This window comes from Ascaphus truei, chromosome 9 (genome assembly GCF_040206685.1).
Source record: "Ascaphus truei isolate aAscTru1 chromosome 9, aAscTru1.hap1, whole genome shotgun sequence".
NCBI lineage: Eukaryota > Metazoa > Chordata > Amphibia > Anura > Ascaphidae > Ascaphus > Ascaphus truei.
This window is the reverse complement of record NC_134491.1, coordinates 50,503,930-50,521,946: the sequence shown is the minus strand read 5'-3', so window position 1 is coordinate 50,521,946 and position 18,017 is coordinate 50,503,930. Positions and strand designations below refer to the sequence as shown.

At 40.1% G+C, this 18,017-nt stretch overlaps 1 protein-coding gene across 1 annotated transcript; it reads left to right on the top strand.

The window, feature by feature from the left end:
• Positions 1 to 5,368: 5,368 nt before the first annotated feature.
• Positions 5,369 to 11,954, top strand: LOC142503247 (potassium channel subfamily K member 1-like). Its single transcript, XM_075615408.1, has 3 exons — positions 5,369 to 5,681; positions 8,881 to 9,276; positions 10,493 to 11,954. Exons 1-3 carry the CDS (start codon positions 5,369 to 5,371, stop codon positions 10,756 to 10,758), a joined length of 975 nt encoding a protein of 324 aa, XP_075471523.1. The 3' UTR covers positions 10,759 to 11,954.
• The last annotated feature ends 6,063 nt before the right edge of the window (positions 11,955 to 18,017 follow it).

Below are 18,017 nucleotides of genomic sequence, written 5' to 3'. Positions count from 1 at the left end.
CGACCCATATCAAATACGCGTAACTTCTGTTGGCGGGCGAGTCTCTGGAGAATACTGTAACCGAAACTGGTCTTTGTCTTTCTTTAATATGAAAAGCCTAAATTTATACATTTTTGCAACCTCTTCCTTCAGTCTCAAGGCCAAGTTAAATAGCACACTGTGGTATCTTTTTTAAACGAAACACCTGCAAGTCGACACATTACTGAAGCGCATGCGCATTTCATTTCATGAATATCTGCCATCTGGCGGACACGCGAAGAATTGCAACCTATTAAATCCGAACCATCCTCAAACGCATCAACCGCACATGACCCGCGCATGGCCCGCAGCTGGGAACGCAAAATGAATGCGGCATGCTCCAGGTGAAGTGCGTCGCATTCCAGGAAAAAGCCAGGGAAAAAACGGCGATGTGTTAGACTCAGATGTGCCGCAGCAGTATTAGTCTAAAACAGGGATTCTCAACAATGGGTTTGCAAACTGTCTTCATGTGGTTGACCCCCAAAAAGATGTAATAGCGGATCCCAGACAAATAGTGGGTTGTGGACCCCATGTGGGGACTGCGCACTTCGTAAGGACCCAAACGGCACCTTAGAATGGGTCGTATAGCTGTAAATTATAGCAGGATCTTGCAAAGTTGCTCCCCACAATGCTTTGCATCCCAGGCGTGACTTTGGAAGCTCCGGCAGTGATTGGCGGCCATACCACCCATGTCTGCACATTGAGGTGCAGTTTGGGCTCTAATTAAGTCTGTCTCCCCTCCCCCCCATGAGCTCAGGACACTATACTGCCTGGGATTGGTCAAACAGTTTTGTGATCAATAGTCTGACGGGTGGGCAGTAACAGAAAACAATTAGGTGTTCTAGCACGGGGAGCACAATGTAAAAAAGGTTGGGCCCCACTGCGTCCAGATCTAGAACATGGTTCTGCTGTGCACATACTGTGATATTGCTTTCAGAGTTTTTGTACTTGTACAAATTGTTGCATCACTGCATTGTGTGTATTTAAGCTACTCAAGTTTGTGACAGATTTAGCAGGTGAACTGCACCTTTTAATGAAGCCTACAGAATTTGACATGTCTGATTATAGTTGATATTTTGAACGGTGCTTGTAGGCGACATGAAAAAAACCACATGCAACTAATCCCACATTGAATTTCCTCAGTGCTTATTGTCCAGAGTTCCAGCTGATTGCAGCATTGCCATAAGTAAACAATGCCTGAAACGTAATACTGCCTGGAACTTCCCTCATGCACGTCCCTCATTGGGTTCAGTTCCTGTCACACAAGCATCCAAACGCCTTAGGCTAAGGCCCCGCTCCCAGAGTCAGCGCACCCGCACTGCAGACAGGCGGGCGTTGACATACACAGACCGCGATATGCGGTCTGTAGGGAGCGGGAGCCGGAGCGGGAGGTGGGCGGGAGTGGGAGGTTTGAGCGGGAGGGGGGGCGTGGCTTGAGCGGAGGGACCCGCTACTCTCCCCCCCCCCCCCCCCTCCCTCCCTCCACGGGCTCGGGTAAGTAAAGCAACACACACACACAAACACACAGATAGAGGCAGGCACTCACGCACACACACATACACATAGACAGAGGCAGGCACTCACGCACTCAGGCACACACATACACACACGCACGCACTCAGACACACACACAGACAGGCACACACGCACGCACTCAGACACACACACAGACAGGCACTCACGCTGCTTTCACTCCACACTCCTCCCCGCTCCCCGCTCCCCGAAGCCTCCCCTCCCCATTGGCTCACAGCCACACCATGTGACGCGTCAACGCTAGGGAACACCATTCTCTTGTATCCCATAGCGGCTGACGCGCCACAGCGTGTAGTGAGCTGTGCAGCCAGGGGGGACCGGGACCGGCTCCGCAGGATTCCCCTGCTGGTGGGGAACTCGCGTGTGGCCGCCCGCGCCACTGAGCGCAGCGGGACCGAGGCCTTAGAAAGAACCCAAACCAAAAAAAAAGTAGCTCTGAAAAGGAACTTCCAAAGCATTCTGCATCTTCAAAGGATTTAACGTATAATATCTAGTTTCTATAAAGCAGGCGTAGCCAACCAGTCCTCATGGGCCACCAACAGGGCAGGTTTTAAGGTTATCCTTGCTTCAGCACAGGTGGCTCAATCAGTGGCTGAGTCAATGATTGAGCCACCTGTGCTGAAGCAGGGATATCCCTTTTGGTGGCCCTTGAGGATTGGAGTTGGCCACGCCTGCTATAAAGAATATCGATGTTGGACTCATACAACGTTCTTATAACCAGCAAAACATATTATGTCACCCAATACTTTTTTTTTTTACTGTCATTTTTTTAATATATTCTAATTTTATTGCATATTTTGCCATATTACAGATTATTGCGATTTTCATTTTAAAAGCTACTATTGTACACCATCATTTCTTTTTACTCCTCAAGATACACTATTCTATTGCATTTCAACTACTATCCCATCATGGGGCTGCTCTGATATGTAACGGACTCCTTTCGATCTCATTTTCTAAAGGTTGATACTTTATTACAATCATGACTAAATTAACTGGGTCTATTCATTTATGACATTTTAAAGGCCACATTTGCTTTCCTCACTAGGGGGGTGGAATAGTTTAACTTGTTTTATTGGAGAAAACACTTGGACACTTGTACGGATCAGTTTGCCGACTGCGAGAGAGGCCATAAAAAAAACCTCATAAAATATTCATATTATAATACAATAGAGGATGACAAAATTCAGTTTAACTTATTGCACAGCAGAGATTTTTCTTGTACGCCGTATTATGACTCTTGACAGATTATCAAACTTTTTTCCGCACTACAGCAAAACGTCTCATGAATATGTAAGGCTTTCCGAAGTTTTCCCAGAGTTTGCCAAATCGCGCAGGCAATAATCTGACCGTTTTATTTTTCAGAGCATTGCACCCACTCATGTTTTTCAAAGCATCTACAACTGCTTTGCTTTCCATTTGACACTGTTTTTTTACAAGTCACTTAATGTGTGTGATATCTGTAAGACATCCAGTTATTACAGAAACCCTTACTTTGTATACAGCAGGAGGCAATGCGCATGTTTCCTGATATAACAATTCTAACTGGTGAATTAAACTCAAGGAAAATTGGAAACCGGTCAGACTTCTTGTGTCAGTATAAGTAAAGTATCATACCAAGATATTGCTTTAAGCAGAAGTCCAAGCTGCATTTTTTTACTTGTTATGTTTCCCTTTTAATAAGTGCATCAATACAATCCACACAATGATAAGTAATTAGCTAAGTTAGTGATCGATCCGTTCTCCTGTGATCGATTCGGCTGGGGGGTTCACTAAATGGCTGCCGAGGAGTATTGACTCGGTATCTGTGACTTTCTAAATGGTTGCTATACAAACAAAAAAAAAAGGCTTGTTACAGTATAATACATAAAAAAATAATTTTTTTTAAAAATATAAGTATTTTCTCATAGTACAGAACTGATTTATTTATAACACATTTATTGCTTGGTCTGCAGCTTTAATTGGAGTTTAAACCCATACGATGTCTAATTTTCAGGTGTAGTCAGTTTATAATTAGCTCTGTTGGGAGCTCAATGACCTGAAATCAGTTTATTTTCTATTAGACCACTTTCAATGGATTAATGTGAAAAGATACTAAAGTTAGAAACCAACAAATGATAGCCACAATCAATATGTGGTTACATTGAAGAAGGGTAGTGAACCCCAAAGCTTGTGTTCATCCCCATGTATCATCATCTCGCACTTCTTTGCCTTGCACATTTGTTAAAGCTTATTGGTCATCTTGCTGAACCTCAATATCTACATCATTAATCATTTGATGGAGACATATTTCCCAAGGTTCAGGCTAGTGCCATGAAGGGTTAACCTCGTGAAACTAGTTTAGAGAAACATACTGTATGATTTTTTTTACTGTTAATGTGTGTTTTCTTTTTCAATTAGATGATGAGATGCTGCTTTGCATCCTCTGTGAATAGAATAATTTACTGTACTGAAACTCAACACGTTGTAATGGGTAATTATTTTATTCTCATAGGGTTGCCCGTTACTCTTGTAACTCATAGGATAAGCCTTATTTTTATATAAATTAGTACAGTGTTGGTGAAGAGACATCAGTGTCCTTGATGTATTTAGAAACATTTTCTCCAACCCATGGTTAAGCAACATACTCACCGTCTGCGCCATCATTTCCATATGCTTGTATTTATCTTTACAAACCTCGTGTTTTTGTTGACCGTGTTTATTTCATGAAGCAGATGATCGCATTTAAGCCAAGGAGGCAAGAGAAGGGTGTGTGAGCAAAATAAGACGACAGCATGAGGACGCTTTAAAAATGCCATCACAAATATATTTATCTACAGGTAAATGCAGGGAGTTGCAAAACCAGGACTGGCTGACTTTGTCCTATGGCAATGAATTGAATGCGATCATTCTAGGGCAGGGGTAGCCAACTCCAGTCCTCAAGAGCTACAATCATGTCAGGTTCTCATGATATCCCTGCTTCAGCACAGGTGGCTCAATTAGTCCCAGCTTCAGCACAAGTGGCTTAATTAGTCCCAGCTTCAGCATAAGTGGCTCAATCAGTCCCAGCTTTAGCACAGGTAGCTCAATCCTGAGCCACCTGTGCTGAAGCAGTGATATCCTGACCTGTTGACAGCTCTTGAGGGCTGGCATTGGCCACACTGTACTAGGGGGATTCAAGGCTTAAAAATAAGATTTTGTAAAACAGAATTAAATAAGCGCGAATTTCCCATCAACCTTCACGGAGGTCAAATGCCAGTCAGCAACCCTATACTGGCGTGGCAAGTAATGGGGGAGGGGTGGGGGCTGGTTGTTGTAAAATCCATAACTGGTTGAAACTTCTTTTCAACTTTAGTCAGCTTAGAAACACCTGAATTTTAAAACCTGGCTTGGATATCCGGCTTCGGGTCACCAGCAGGCCTCCCCAACCAGCAATAGGACAACGGTTGGAAAAAAGTCACATGCTAGGTTGAACCAGTTTACTTGTATATATCTCCATATTATAGCTGGTTTTCATTAAGAAACTAATGTGGGGAAGCCTTAGAAGGCAACATTTTGCTCATGTCAGTGTATGCCACTGGTTATTATCCAGAGCAAGGTAACAACCCTATCCTTAGGGACAACCTCCCCCACACCAGGTTTTGGAATGCCGCATGGCACTGTTATGACATGTATCTGGGATGTCACTGGTAGCCAAAAAACAAACAAACCCAAACAACAACCTGGTCTATGCTCATCTTCTTGGGGCTGCTTTGTGGTGTAAGGGTGGAGTTAGTTTAGTGTTTGCCTCTGTTACCCATGAGTGACCCACATGAGGTCCAGGAGATAGCTTGAGACCATGGCTCAGCGAGCATGGTTCTACCTGCTGCTCTTGGTCATTTATATCTTGTATTTCACCCTGGGAGCCTTTGTCTTCTCCACCCTGGAGCAGCCTCACGAGCACCAGCTGAGGAAGAGGGTGGAGGATTTGTGGGCAAGGTTCCTGGCCACCCACCCGTGTTTGTCTGATGATCTATTGGATGAGTTCCTGCGCAAGGCCTTGCTGGCCAAGAGCTTTGGTGTGTCTGTGCTGCGCAATACCTCTGGCTATGATATCAAGTGGAGCTACCTGTCCTCTCTCTTCTTCACTGGAACCACCCTGACCACCATAGGTACGTGCTGTTATCTATATCTATATCTATATATATATATATATATATATATGTACTTCAGAGAGAAGTAGCAGGAGCAGCTAAGAGGTTATATGCCCCATCTGGCTACTCTCCCAATTAGGCAGGGCTCTCATTTAGACCCATTCTAGACTTCATTGGGATATTAGTGGTTGTCTCTGATGTGTCCTGGATATCATTGTTGTTGTTGTTACTCTCCCACTGCTCACACAGGTGGTTTATGTTGAACGAATTTTTCAATGTTAATAAGCATCTCCAAAAAGAGCAGCCCACACCAGCAACCTTTTGTGGCTGGGGGGATTGCGCTACGTATACACAATTATTAACCCCTTCGTTGCCAGCAGGGCCTGTATACCATTGAGATGCTGAGCCCTCTGGTGGTGCAGGGGTTAAGTTTTTTTTAAAGTTTTTTTTTACATTGTGGTATTTTTGTAACACCGCCTGTGATTATTCCTCTGTCAATATGTATTAGATTAGGATTACCAACTTTTGATATTTTATTGGGGAATTAAATAGAAACCAATATATAGTTCTTAGTACTACCAGCTGGTCAACCAACCAGACAATATGCACTGTATGTGACTTGGTACAAAGCACACTTTACTTAAAGCACTTTCATCAGCATTATAAATATTTTGGCAGCGCCATTTAATATGGCACAATAGGTATTCAAAAAAATATGATAGTGCATTAGAGCACAGACCAATTCCTTTTGTAGTAACCTCTTTCAATTACGTTACTACTGTAGGGAAATGACTTAATTGGAGCGATTTTCATTTGAACTCATGCAGGCTGACTATTAGTTTATTATTTTGATTGACAGTAGCTATTTAAAACCTTTCTAGCTTATACAGCCCTCACATTTAGTAAATTGTTGCATTATCTCTAATATACAGGCAATATAATGAATGGCAGGTTTTCTAAGTAACCTGTATCTCAGTAACTAAACCCTTCCACTAATCAGTCTCAATATGATGTGGTGTTAATTGGTTAACAAACGTTTTAACCATAGAAACTATGGTTTAAGGAAGTCTCCTGCATTGGTAGCTTGCTAGATATTGTCAGCTGGCATATTCAGTAGCAGAATATTCAGAAATGAAAATCAGGGTGATTGTTTGTTTGGGTATTGAAAAGTTGTACTTACAATTTTGGGGTGATTATTACATTTTAGTAACACACATTTTTCACATGCTCATATTGCAACTTTAAACTTCAATATATTGGAAGATGGAATACACTCTTTTGAAGATTCACTAGAAAGTTAACCCATTGCTCAGGGGTTCTCGGTGTAGGGAGGTGTCTTGTTATCCAAAGTTTATAATATTTCACAAAGCGGTATCTTTTTTTTTTTCCTCCCACTCTTGACCCTTTGGCAGATATTAATGTTTAGGCGCAAGAGAAATAAACACTAAGGTGCAGCATTACATAGAATAATATATGCCCAGTTTAGCTCCTCCTATTTATACTCTCCAAATGATGCACTGAGGCCTGAAGGGAGAAAATATGCAAATTACCTTAATGGTTTTTTGTTCATATGTTCATCAAAAGGCTTATTCCAGGAGGGGCCAGCTCCAGTATCCAAGGGACCCACCAACATGTCAGATTTTAACAATATCCCAGCACAGGTGGTTAAATCAGTGGCTCAGTCAATGATTGAGCCACCTGTGCTGAAGCAGGGATATCCTAAAAAACCTGACATGCTGGTGGGGCCCTTGAGGACTGGAGTTAGCCCCTCCTGGTTTATTCCTTCAGACTTCCAGCCTGCTGCACAAAGAGGCTTGTTTAGTCAAGCCTGAGTTACTGAAGTACAGAGCCAGAAACCTGATTAAATAAATAAATAAAGACTTTATCCTATAGCACTGCATTGCAAAGCTAGGAAGCGGTCTACAAATGAGGCACAATTAGGTTATTGTTGGTAAATGGTGGAAAAAGCCCATCCATGAACACTCTGACATGAATTAAAGCTGGTTAACCCCATGTGAGTTTAAGCTTATTGATAGAATGTAATGGCTTGTTTTTGGGCTTTTTTTTTAATATACTGTACACATATACTAGCACCATCTCTATCCACCTTTAAGACCCACCTTAAGACACACTTACTTAAAGAAGCAAGGAGTGGGGCCACAAACCAGAAAAAGGGGTTAAAAAATAGTTTATTCCATAACAAGTGAGAGGTACAGGGTAACTCTGATGTGTTTCGGGAACAAGTCCCTTTGTCAAAAAGTCTTGTTCACGAAACGCGTCAGAGTTACCCTGTACCCCTCACTTGTTATGGAATAAACAATTTTTAACCCCTTTTTCTGGTTTGTGGCCCCACTCGTTGTTACTGCTGTGCTCCGTTTTGGACCTTTTGGGACATCTATTCAACCTACCTTGCTGACGTGAGGCACGCATCACCCAGGGACAAGCTGCTGTTCACTCCATATGGCCATGTTAGTTTTGCAGGCTGTTTTATGGGGAGGGTAGGCATGTCCATTATGGTGTGTGTGTATGTGTGTATATATATATATATATATATATATATATATATATATATATATATATATATATATATATATATATATATATATATATATATATATATATATGAGAGAGAGAGAGAGAGAGAGAGAGAGAGAGAGAGAGAGGTCTGTCACCACCCTATAGACACCTATGCATTGTTTTTTCTGACTGGAGTTTCGACAAACAGGTTTCAAGAAAGTCTCACATAGCTCTGATTTATAGCTGATTCCCTATGGGTGATTCACAAGTGAACATTATTACACTGATGTTATGGTGTAATTGAGCCCTGATTCTGGGACTGGTTCCCTCAAACCTTACTTGCTTAAAGAAGCATATGAATAGCACTGTGGATATACTGGACACATGATACATAAAGCTTGGCCCACTGCAGACGCACTTACTAGAATTCCCTCCTACTGTCTCTGTAAGTTCTACCTACCTACCAATTAGATTGTAAGCTCCTCGGAGCAGGGACTCCTCTTCCTTAATGTTACTTTTATGTCTGAAGCACTTCTTCCCATTATGTGTTATTTATATTATTTGTTATTTCTATGATTACCACGTGTATTACTACTGTGCAGTGCAGCGCTATGTATATTAATGGCGCTATATAAATAAAGACATACAATACATACATATACTGCAATCTTAGCACATGTTCCTTTTTTTCCCCCTTTAGGTTATGGACATCCAGTGCCAATATCATTGGGTGGAAAGGCATTTTGTCTCCTATACTCAATCATTGGAATACCATTCACTTTGTCCTTACTCTCCATCACTGCTCAGAACTTGCTTATCTTGCTTCATGACAAAACAATCCACTACATTCAACTTCAGTGCAACATCTCCAGGAGAAAGGTTTTGTGGATTCATGCTGCGGTTTTGATATCTATCCTGTCAGTTGTCTTCTTTTTCATCCCTGCCTTTATCTTTGATGTTATTGAAGGAAACTGGGGTTACTTGGATGCACTATATTTCTGTTTTATTTCACTAACTACCATTGGATTGGGAGACTATATACCTGGTGAGCAGAGTGGCCAAAGGATGCCTGATCTTTACAAGTTGTTTGTTACATGTAAGTAACTACTTAATGCAAATCATACTGGGATCTTACCACGTAACAAATGCATAATAATTTAACCTAACACACGGTTGTTTTGAGATAAGGGAGTTTATTTATCAGAGCCTACAAAACTAGGCAAAAGGTGTGTGTGTGCAGTCTGCAGAAAATTGGGATACAAATAAGAAAAGTGCAGGCACTCCAGTGCTGTTGAAAAATATGAATAAAGTTTTTATTACAAAAAAGTCAATAATTGGGTTCGCCACTGAGCCTTTTTCAAAGTCTTGAATAAGGCTCTGGACACAAGGACATTACAAAAAATTTTCTCTCTATTATTTTTTTTTTTTTTTTGCAGGGAAAACACCAACTTTTGCGGGTCAAGTATAGTGATGGGCACACCAAACCCAGCGTAGGGTGGCATTTGCTCCATCCCCCCCTCGCTTGTATGCTCTGTCTAAGCACAATTGCTAAAAAAAACACCCTGTAGGTTCAAACTGTACTTCTGGACCCTGCGTTTCCACGTTGCTGATATTTTTGGGCAGAGCTAGCCCAGAATGTAAAATGATCTCTTGGGGTAACAAGCCCACGGTACTACCTGATACGCCGCTTGTCGCCCCTTAGTCCCAGTCATTTTTCACACCTGGCTACGTGTGGGAAGCTATCCTTGTCAGGCTGGATGGATCCCCGGGGTCCAGACTTCCTTTGAAGTCCCCCTGAGGCTCTGCCCAACCCAGTGTCAGACTGCAGCTGGCCCCACGCCCTTATGCGGGTGACAGCCCCATGCTGAGGGCCTCTGTCTGTTCTTAATCTTTGGCCACCATGTATACCTGTATATGGCAGTACACAGAATGAATAAAAAAACTAAAAGTATATAATTGTGTGAGCAGGTGGAAAGGGTTTTCCAGTGAGTGCCACAGCGCAGATCATGCCTGTGAGCAGGAGAGAAACCAGCGGTTGTAGAGGCTCTGCGCTCTTCCCACGAGCCATTTAAATGAATGACGGGAGATCGCATGAGGCCTCTTCAACGTCCCTTACCATGTCTTTGGTGTCACGTCGCTATTGCAATGTGACATCACGTTACCTTGTGGCGTCATTTGACAACGAAGACAAGGTAAGGAGGAGGGAGAGCAAGCAGAGGGGCTCAATGAGGAAAGTTTGTGTTTGCCTCTACTATGTAACATACTAATGTCATTATGTACATGTGTGTTATTTATTTTTGTGTGTTTTTCAGGTTACTTACTAATGGGACTGGTTGCTATGCTTCTTGTGGTAGAAATAATGAAGAACCTTTTACATTTTAACCAACTCTACAATATGTTCTTGCTTGGGTATGAAGACAACAGAAGAGATGAAGAAATAGAACAGATTCTACCCCACAATTTGGAGGATTCTTTTGTTCAATCAAACCAAGCAGGGAAAACCAGACGAAGACTTCCACACTCAGTGTCTCCTTCAGCTGATAAATCATATGGTTCTATTAATCCACCTTCAAGTTAATTAGATAAAGATATATATTTCTGAATTATTTAAATAAAAATACTTTTGTAATAGGAATTCTTAAAAAAAAAAAAAATATATAAAAGTACATGCTGTCATTGCCTCCCAAGTTTTATTCAAAAGATAAAGCAGATGATGCCTAAGGCCGTGCTTATAGTGCTGGCGACGCGACCGATGATGTCACCACCGGCGAAAGTTGTAATTTGATTTTTAGCGAGGTCGCTGGCGACAAGGCCAGTGACGTCACTAAAAGGGGTGGGCCGCGCAATTTGATTGGTTTAGAGTCACATGTGGCGACTGTCTCTAAAAAATTAAATTTACCCAGCTTCAAAATTTTTGGTCGCTCCTTTGCCGTCGCGCTTACTATAAGCGCTTGCGACGGAGTCAATGTATTTGTTTCGGAATGACGTCGCAAGCCACTATAAGCGCAGCCTTATGCCTCAGTAACATGTGAAACACCCTTATATATTTTGGCTTGTGCCACACCAAACCACTGAATAGAGCAGAGGTGCTCAACTCCAGTCCTCAAGCCCCCCCCCCCAACAGGTCAGGTTTTCAGCATATCCAAGCGAAGACTGAGCCACCTGTGCTGAAGAAGGGACTGATTGAGCCACCTGTGTTCAAGCAGGGCTATCCTGAAAACCTGACCTGTTGGGGTAGGGGGCTTGAGGACTGGAGTTGAGAACCCCTGGAATAACTAAAAGTGCCTTTTCTGCTGCTAAGTACACCTGTATTTGTTTTCATCACAATATATTACATATGTCATGTACTCACGGGTTCTAACCACCTTTTCTTGGTAAAATCAACATGAAATGGCTAACCACATGTGAGTGGGTCTTATGGTTGGGTTGGTGTAGCCATTATGTTAACAATTCACTGATTGACATCTCTAGGCACTCTTTCCCATCCGTGTAACCTCTTCATAAAGAATGCTAGTTCTATCATATTTCTGCACAAACAATAGGGATTCTCCTACTTGTTCTGAGCTATCAGTATAATTAATGGGGTCCATGTATCAAGCAACCAAAGGCACAAAGGTGCAACCAAAAACCGCAACAAAACTGCACCAGATGAACCAAAGAGAACAATTAATTTAAAACTATGCATTTGTTCTACTTTTGGTGTACACGTTTGCCCCAGTTTTGCGTTATTACACCTGCCACGATATTTGTGTAAGATGACACTTTAACTTGGACTTTCCCTTCTGTGGGATTACTTGTGTGCCACACTAATAAAGGTTAAATAACCCTACTTTATCAGAGTCTGTGTTGTCTTCCAAATGCAAAGCTGAAAAAATATCACCACGTGTGTGAAAAAGAAGACTGGAAACAATGGAGATTTCTTTTTCTTTGCAATATAAAAGAAAAAAAAAACATTTTTACTCTTTCCAGATTGGGTAGATTAATAAAGAGAGAGGGTAATTATAACATGATTATTAAGGGTTGGACATAAAATGGGAAATTATAGGTGATTTTGAATAGCATTATTTAATATATAATGAAAATGTTAAAAAATGCTCATGTTTATATTTTGACTTGGCTCAGAATTTATATATATATCATAGAGCCGAAACGCGTAGGTGGATACTTGTTGGGTCTAGGGGGGACCTTTATGAAATACATTTTTGCTTTTGCTTCCGTGAGCCGCATCCTGGTTTTCTTGGCAGTGCACTGCCGTTTTTCTACCTGTCCCTATAAGGAAGTGAAAGGTGACACTGTGTGCTCATTTACATGTCATTTCCCAGAATCCCTCCATGCAGTGGAAGCATTGCATGCTCAGAGATAATGATGAAAAGCCTGAGACACTTGCCTGAGTGCTCACAAGTAGAGATAGCCGTTTCTCGCCCACCCCCCCCCCCCTGGTTTTAATCCACGCGGATTCTTCATCAAGATCTGCCATTGGATACCAGCCGTTTGATGGATTTTTTAAATCTAATCCACGGATTCAGCAGCTCGTTTGGCGGATTCTTAAAAATACGGTAACGGATTCTAGAATCTGCGGAGTGTATTGGCAATAATAATAATAATAATAATAATAGAAAAGTTGCAAAATAGGAATCGCCCTTTGTGACCTCGAGCCACTGAAATCCGCAGGCCAAAGGAAGCGGTCATCCCGCCAAAATGTGTCCACCTCTACTCAACAGATATTATTATTATTATTTGCTGTATACTGTACGGTGGAGGGTTTTTGTCATTTTTTTTTACCCTCCATAACTTATTTAACGTATTTAATGTGCGGTTGAAACCGCTCCCAGCTTCACATTGCTAAGCCAGTATAACCAGTCTCACACTGATGAGGCACAAAAGGTTGAAACAGATGTCTGTGAGTAGGGTTACTGGCTATGCACTTTAATCCAAGCTGTGCTGGAAAGCTGTGTAATACGGCAGGCATACATTTATAGGGGTTGTCATTGTTAAAATGGATTAGAAGCAAAAGGTGACACTGTACTCATTTGCATGTCATTTCCCACAATCCCTTACTAGAGTGGAAGCCTTGCATGCTAGGAGATAATGGGGAAGGGCAGGGTTGCAGACCTGACTGAGACATGTGAATGTGCTCACAAGTGATATTCTTATTTGCTGTCACGTAAGGCAGCGGTGCACAAACTGGGGTGTGTGGGATTTTTTGGGGGTGTGTGGGCGGTTGCAGAGGCCTCACACTCTTCCCCAAGGCATTTAAATGCCGGGGGATCGCGCAAGGTCTCCGTAACTACTTACTGTGATTCAGAAGCCTTGTTGTGCCACGTCACCATGGCAACACAGCGTGAAATGATGCTGCGGGCCAAGTGACGTCATCTGGCAAGGGGGCGCAGCTCCAAACGTTTGCTCTCCCCTGACTTAAGGTATAAATGTATAAGTGGACAAGCCTTATACTGTGTAAAGATAAGAGAGGGACAGTTGGAGTAATATGAAAATGGAGGTAGAAATGTGGTGTCTTAAATGACACTGATCGAATGATGGAATAAAAAAATATTTAACAGATGGGCAAAAGTCACAAGAGTCCGAATGTTCTACTAGTGAGGACTTTGCTGCTTTGTTACCTCCTTTTCTTCCACTTGTGACTGTAATTTACCAAAGTGGAACTAAATACTATATGAAATAGTAGATGACCATCCGTGACTACTGAAACTATTTCTAGTAGACAACTTGGAGAATTTCTGAATGCATACCACAACGAGGGCATGTTAGAAATGGCATGAATTTATATTTTAAGATGTATAATTGTTGCTGTATGCATCTTACCTGGAGTCGTGGGAATTTATGCTAAGTAATAACTAACTTCAAAATTATATATAAAAAATAAAACAATGTGTCATTTACAACATATTGATTTTAGTTTTCAGAAAATGACCAGCACAAAACTGGTATATCCTCAAACATTTCCTTTTAGCAGTCTGGTGTCAATGGTCTGGTGATGAATATTCAAATGTTGACAATGCAGCTTAAGTTACAAAGCCATATGAGAGCTTTTAAAAATTTATAAGAGCACACTTCCATTTTGCAAGAACTGTGAGTACATGACCCTGAGTTGGCTTTGTGAACTCATTTTTCATCGACAACGATACAATTAATATTGCTTTTTCAGGGGATTATCACTGATGTGCTTTTAATCTAGGATAGTTTTGAACCTAAATGCTCTTAATCCATTTAATTGTCTTTTTAACAGTGTCGTTAAAATTGTATTAGCCTTCTACGTTTTAGTAATTAATTTTTAAATGCTTCACTTAAGAAAGTATTTTGTGAAAGGTAATCATTACCAGCATTTTTTTAAATGTAAATTTTTGTGTCATTTTCTAATCAGTTGAGTACTTAAAATATGAATATTTGTAAAACATATTCCACCTGCCTCTCTCCTCTTCTGAAATTAATAGCCAATGTTGTGTTTGTACTGGCTCTTTGACTGGAGAACATAGTTAATGTCTCAAGTTTATATCACTAAAGCTATTAGATATATCTTGATATATAATTACGAGGAAGCATCTTCTGGTGACCATTGCATTTCGTTTACTTTTTCCCCTCTTCATTAAATTCCTCTAAATAAGGTGTTTCTGAGTCCTTCCAATGATATTGCATTGAAAAGTCTTCTATTGTCTGAGCTTCTATTCGCACAATGATGTGAAGTATAATACCTTTGTTTGTAGTGGCAGTTAGAATCACATGTATATTCTTTAATCAAATATTCCATTGAGATGTACTCTGTCTTGAATTAGAATGTCAACAAGCAACAGATGCTATGCAAATAGAAGTTGGGTCTTTGCATCAGTTCAGTAATTTAAATGTGTGTCAATGGTGTAATAAAAATATTCGGGTATTTAATTTTTATTTCTCCACAACTAATGAATTGTAATATTTACCCGAATTCATTTGCTTTCACTTATTTAATTACCACTTCATGCCTTTGCATTGTCATTTCCCTGTTATATTCCATATCTGTGCAATCTATCATGCTGACAGTTACATAGAATTATGCAGATGGTGCTGGGTTATTTTTTTCCCAGTATGCTAAAAAGCTGCAACAATACATTCTTGGTTCTTTGTCATCTTGCCAGAGTCACCATTGCTATATATGTTAGAAGCAATAAGAAGTGTGTGCATTTATATACAGTATTATCATATGTTTTTTTTTATCAATGCTAGACTGTTTACGTCACATCACAATACCATGGTAGTGGTAGGTGATTTTTGAATAACATTATTGAAAACATTTTAGAAATACAAAATGCTCTTGTGTAATGTTCTATATTGGTTATAATTTATATTTCATTTGGCTTACTGCTTTTTCTGTCAAGTCTAAATCCTAGATAAGTAAGAATTGCACCTCTTGCATTTAAGAACTTCCACCTCAAAGAAATGTTGAACGCCATAAAACAGCATTTCTATCAGACTCATTCTCTGGAGACGGTTTTATTTTATAACTCAAATGTAAAAACGGATAATCTCAAGGCTACATGCTATATTAATATGAATACCTGGGATAGATGGTAACATTTACTGTCAAAAATGTGAAGCTGGTATAAACAAGGAAAGAGATTTTTGAGGATTGGCACGATATCGGGCTGATTATGAATAAAATTCCTATATCCTTGAATCTGATCCAACTCATAAGTTATTTGTTCACGTTTACTGGACTCTGGCTACATTTATCATATATATATATATATATATATATATATATATATATATATATATATATATATATATATATATATATATATATATATATATATATATATATATATATATATATATTGGTACTCCTGATTATTGTTGAAAGCTTTGTGGCTCCCGGATGGATTTCTTTAAGTTATGGTGGAGTCATCCAAAAATAATGGGTTTCTAGAAATGTACAGTATAGCAACGGTAATCTTAAACATTACTCACATACCTGGAAGTTTTCATTCTTGGATGCTGGCTGGAGAATATGCTCCTAGTAGCTAAATTACTAATCACCAAGGGATGGAAAGGGAAAGCTACAAACTCATCTACTATTAGTAGTTGTTGATTGAAGTTATGGGCTATTGGGATGATGGAGAATTTGAAGTAGGCTTGTCATAATAAATATGGGAAATGTAACATATGAGAGCCTGTGGTTCAATATATTTGAGGCAAGGCCACCTTTAATGTACTGTTGTATATTATATGGCAGGGGTGCTCAACTCCAGTCCTCAAGACCCCCCCCCCCCCCCAACAGGTCAGGTTTTACGGATATTCCAGCTTCAGTACAGGTGGCTCAATCAAAGACTGAGCCAACTGTGCTGAAGCTGGGATATCCTTAAAACCTGACCTGTTGGGGAGTCTTGAGGTCTGTTGTTGGGTACCCCTGTTATATGGCATCTGGGGATTTGTTTTTGGCCAGATCACTTATTACAAAATATTGAGTACTTTCTCCCCCTCCCCTCACTTGACATAATGTTCTAAAGTTGTTTTTTCTTTGTTTCAAAACCGTATGTTTTAGTGTTCTAATGCAGAAATAATTATAAATAAGTTAACACCATTTTATGGCATAAAAACATTAACAAATGTATTTGACAGATAATTAGTTAGATACGTTTAAATGATTTTATAAGCTGCAAGTTGTTTTCCTTTTTGTCGTTGCATTTTCTTTATTTTATTCATATCAAACAAATAAAAAATAATATTCTTTACAGTAAGGGCAGTTAAAATGTGGAATTCATTACCCACGGAGACTGTGATGGCAGATACAATAGATTTGTTAAAAAAAAGGTTGGACATATTTTTAGAAAGGAAAGGTATACAGGGATATACCAAATAAGTAAACATGGGAAGGATGTTGATCCAGGGATTAATCCGATTGCCAATTCTTGGAGTCAGGAAGGAATTTATTTTTCCCCTTATGAGATATTATTGGATGATATTTCACTGGGGGTTTTTGTTTGCCTTCCTCTGCATCAATATACTGTATGTACAGATATAGGATAAAGTATCTGTCGTCTAAATTTAGCATGGGTTGAACTTGATGGACGCATGTCTTTTTTCAACCTCCTCTACTATGTAACTATATAACTATGTGGGAGGAAAAAAGTTGAACACCCATATCTCGCACACAGTATACACAGCTCATCACAAAACTACTTACACAAACTATTGATAAGATCCTATAGAGGGCCATTTTTTGTTAGTGCTTCTACAGATTGGTTTCTAGTAGATGAATCTCTCCATGGAGTGTAGCACTGTGTGGGGTGCAGTTAACGTTAGCTCAAAATGTGTAGCAATATATTGTTGCAACCTAAGTCGCAGATGCTGAAATGAACACAGGATAAATCTTCCAGGTATATACAGAGATGTTAGATAGTACCATGAAGCAGGGAAATGTTTGCACATTGGACACATCAGTATTGTCTGCCAGATTCATTATTTCCTGGTACTTTGTCAGCCTTCTTGTTTCATAGTTGTCAGGCTGCCTGCTGGTGTTTACAAGCTCAATATGCTAGATATTTTCACTGTACACTTTGCCACAGTACACACAAAAGCAATTAATGGAAGCAGTATTAAAAAAAAAAAAAGTCTGTTACAGTATAATTTGTGGCAGCAGGATGTTCTACTGTAGTGATCTCGATTCATCTATCTAAAATCCACATTATATTCATATAACCTTCTCAATGAATTGTATATTCAATTATCTCTCAATCCTCCCATTCAGTATTGTTGAACTTCTAAGGTATGCCTTTTCTCTTGTACTGCTTATAAATCTGATGAGGTGTGCAGTATAGAGCGCCCTCTGTGTGCTCTGTCCACACT

Excerpts from the sequence above, each read along its gene's own strand:
- LOC142503247 (XM_075615408.1), top strand. The coding sequence starts at position 5,369 with ATGGCTCAGCGAGCATGGTTCTACCTGCTGCTCTTGGTCATTTATATC. Across the intron at positions 5,682-8,880 it reads AACCACCCTGACCACCATAG|GTTATGGACATCCAGTGCCA; the intron begins GTACGTGCTGTT and ends TTCCCCCTTTAG. Across the intron at positions 9,277-10,492 it reads TTACAAGTTGTTTGTTACAT|GTTACTTACTAATGGGACTG; the intron begins GTAAGTAACTAC and ends TGTGTTTTTCAG.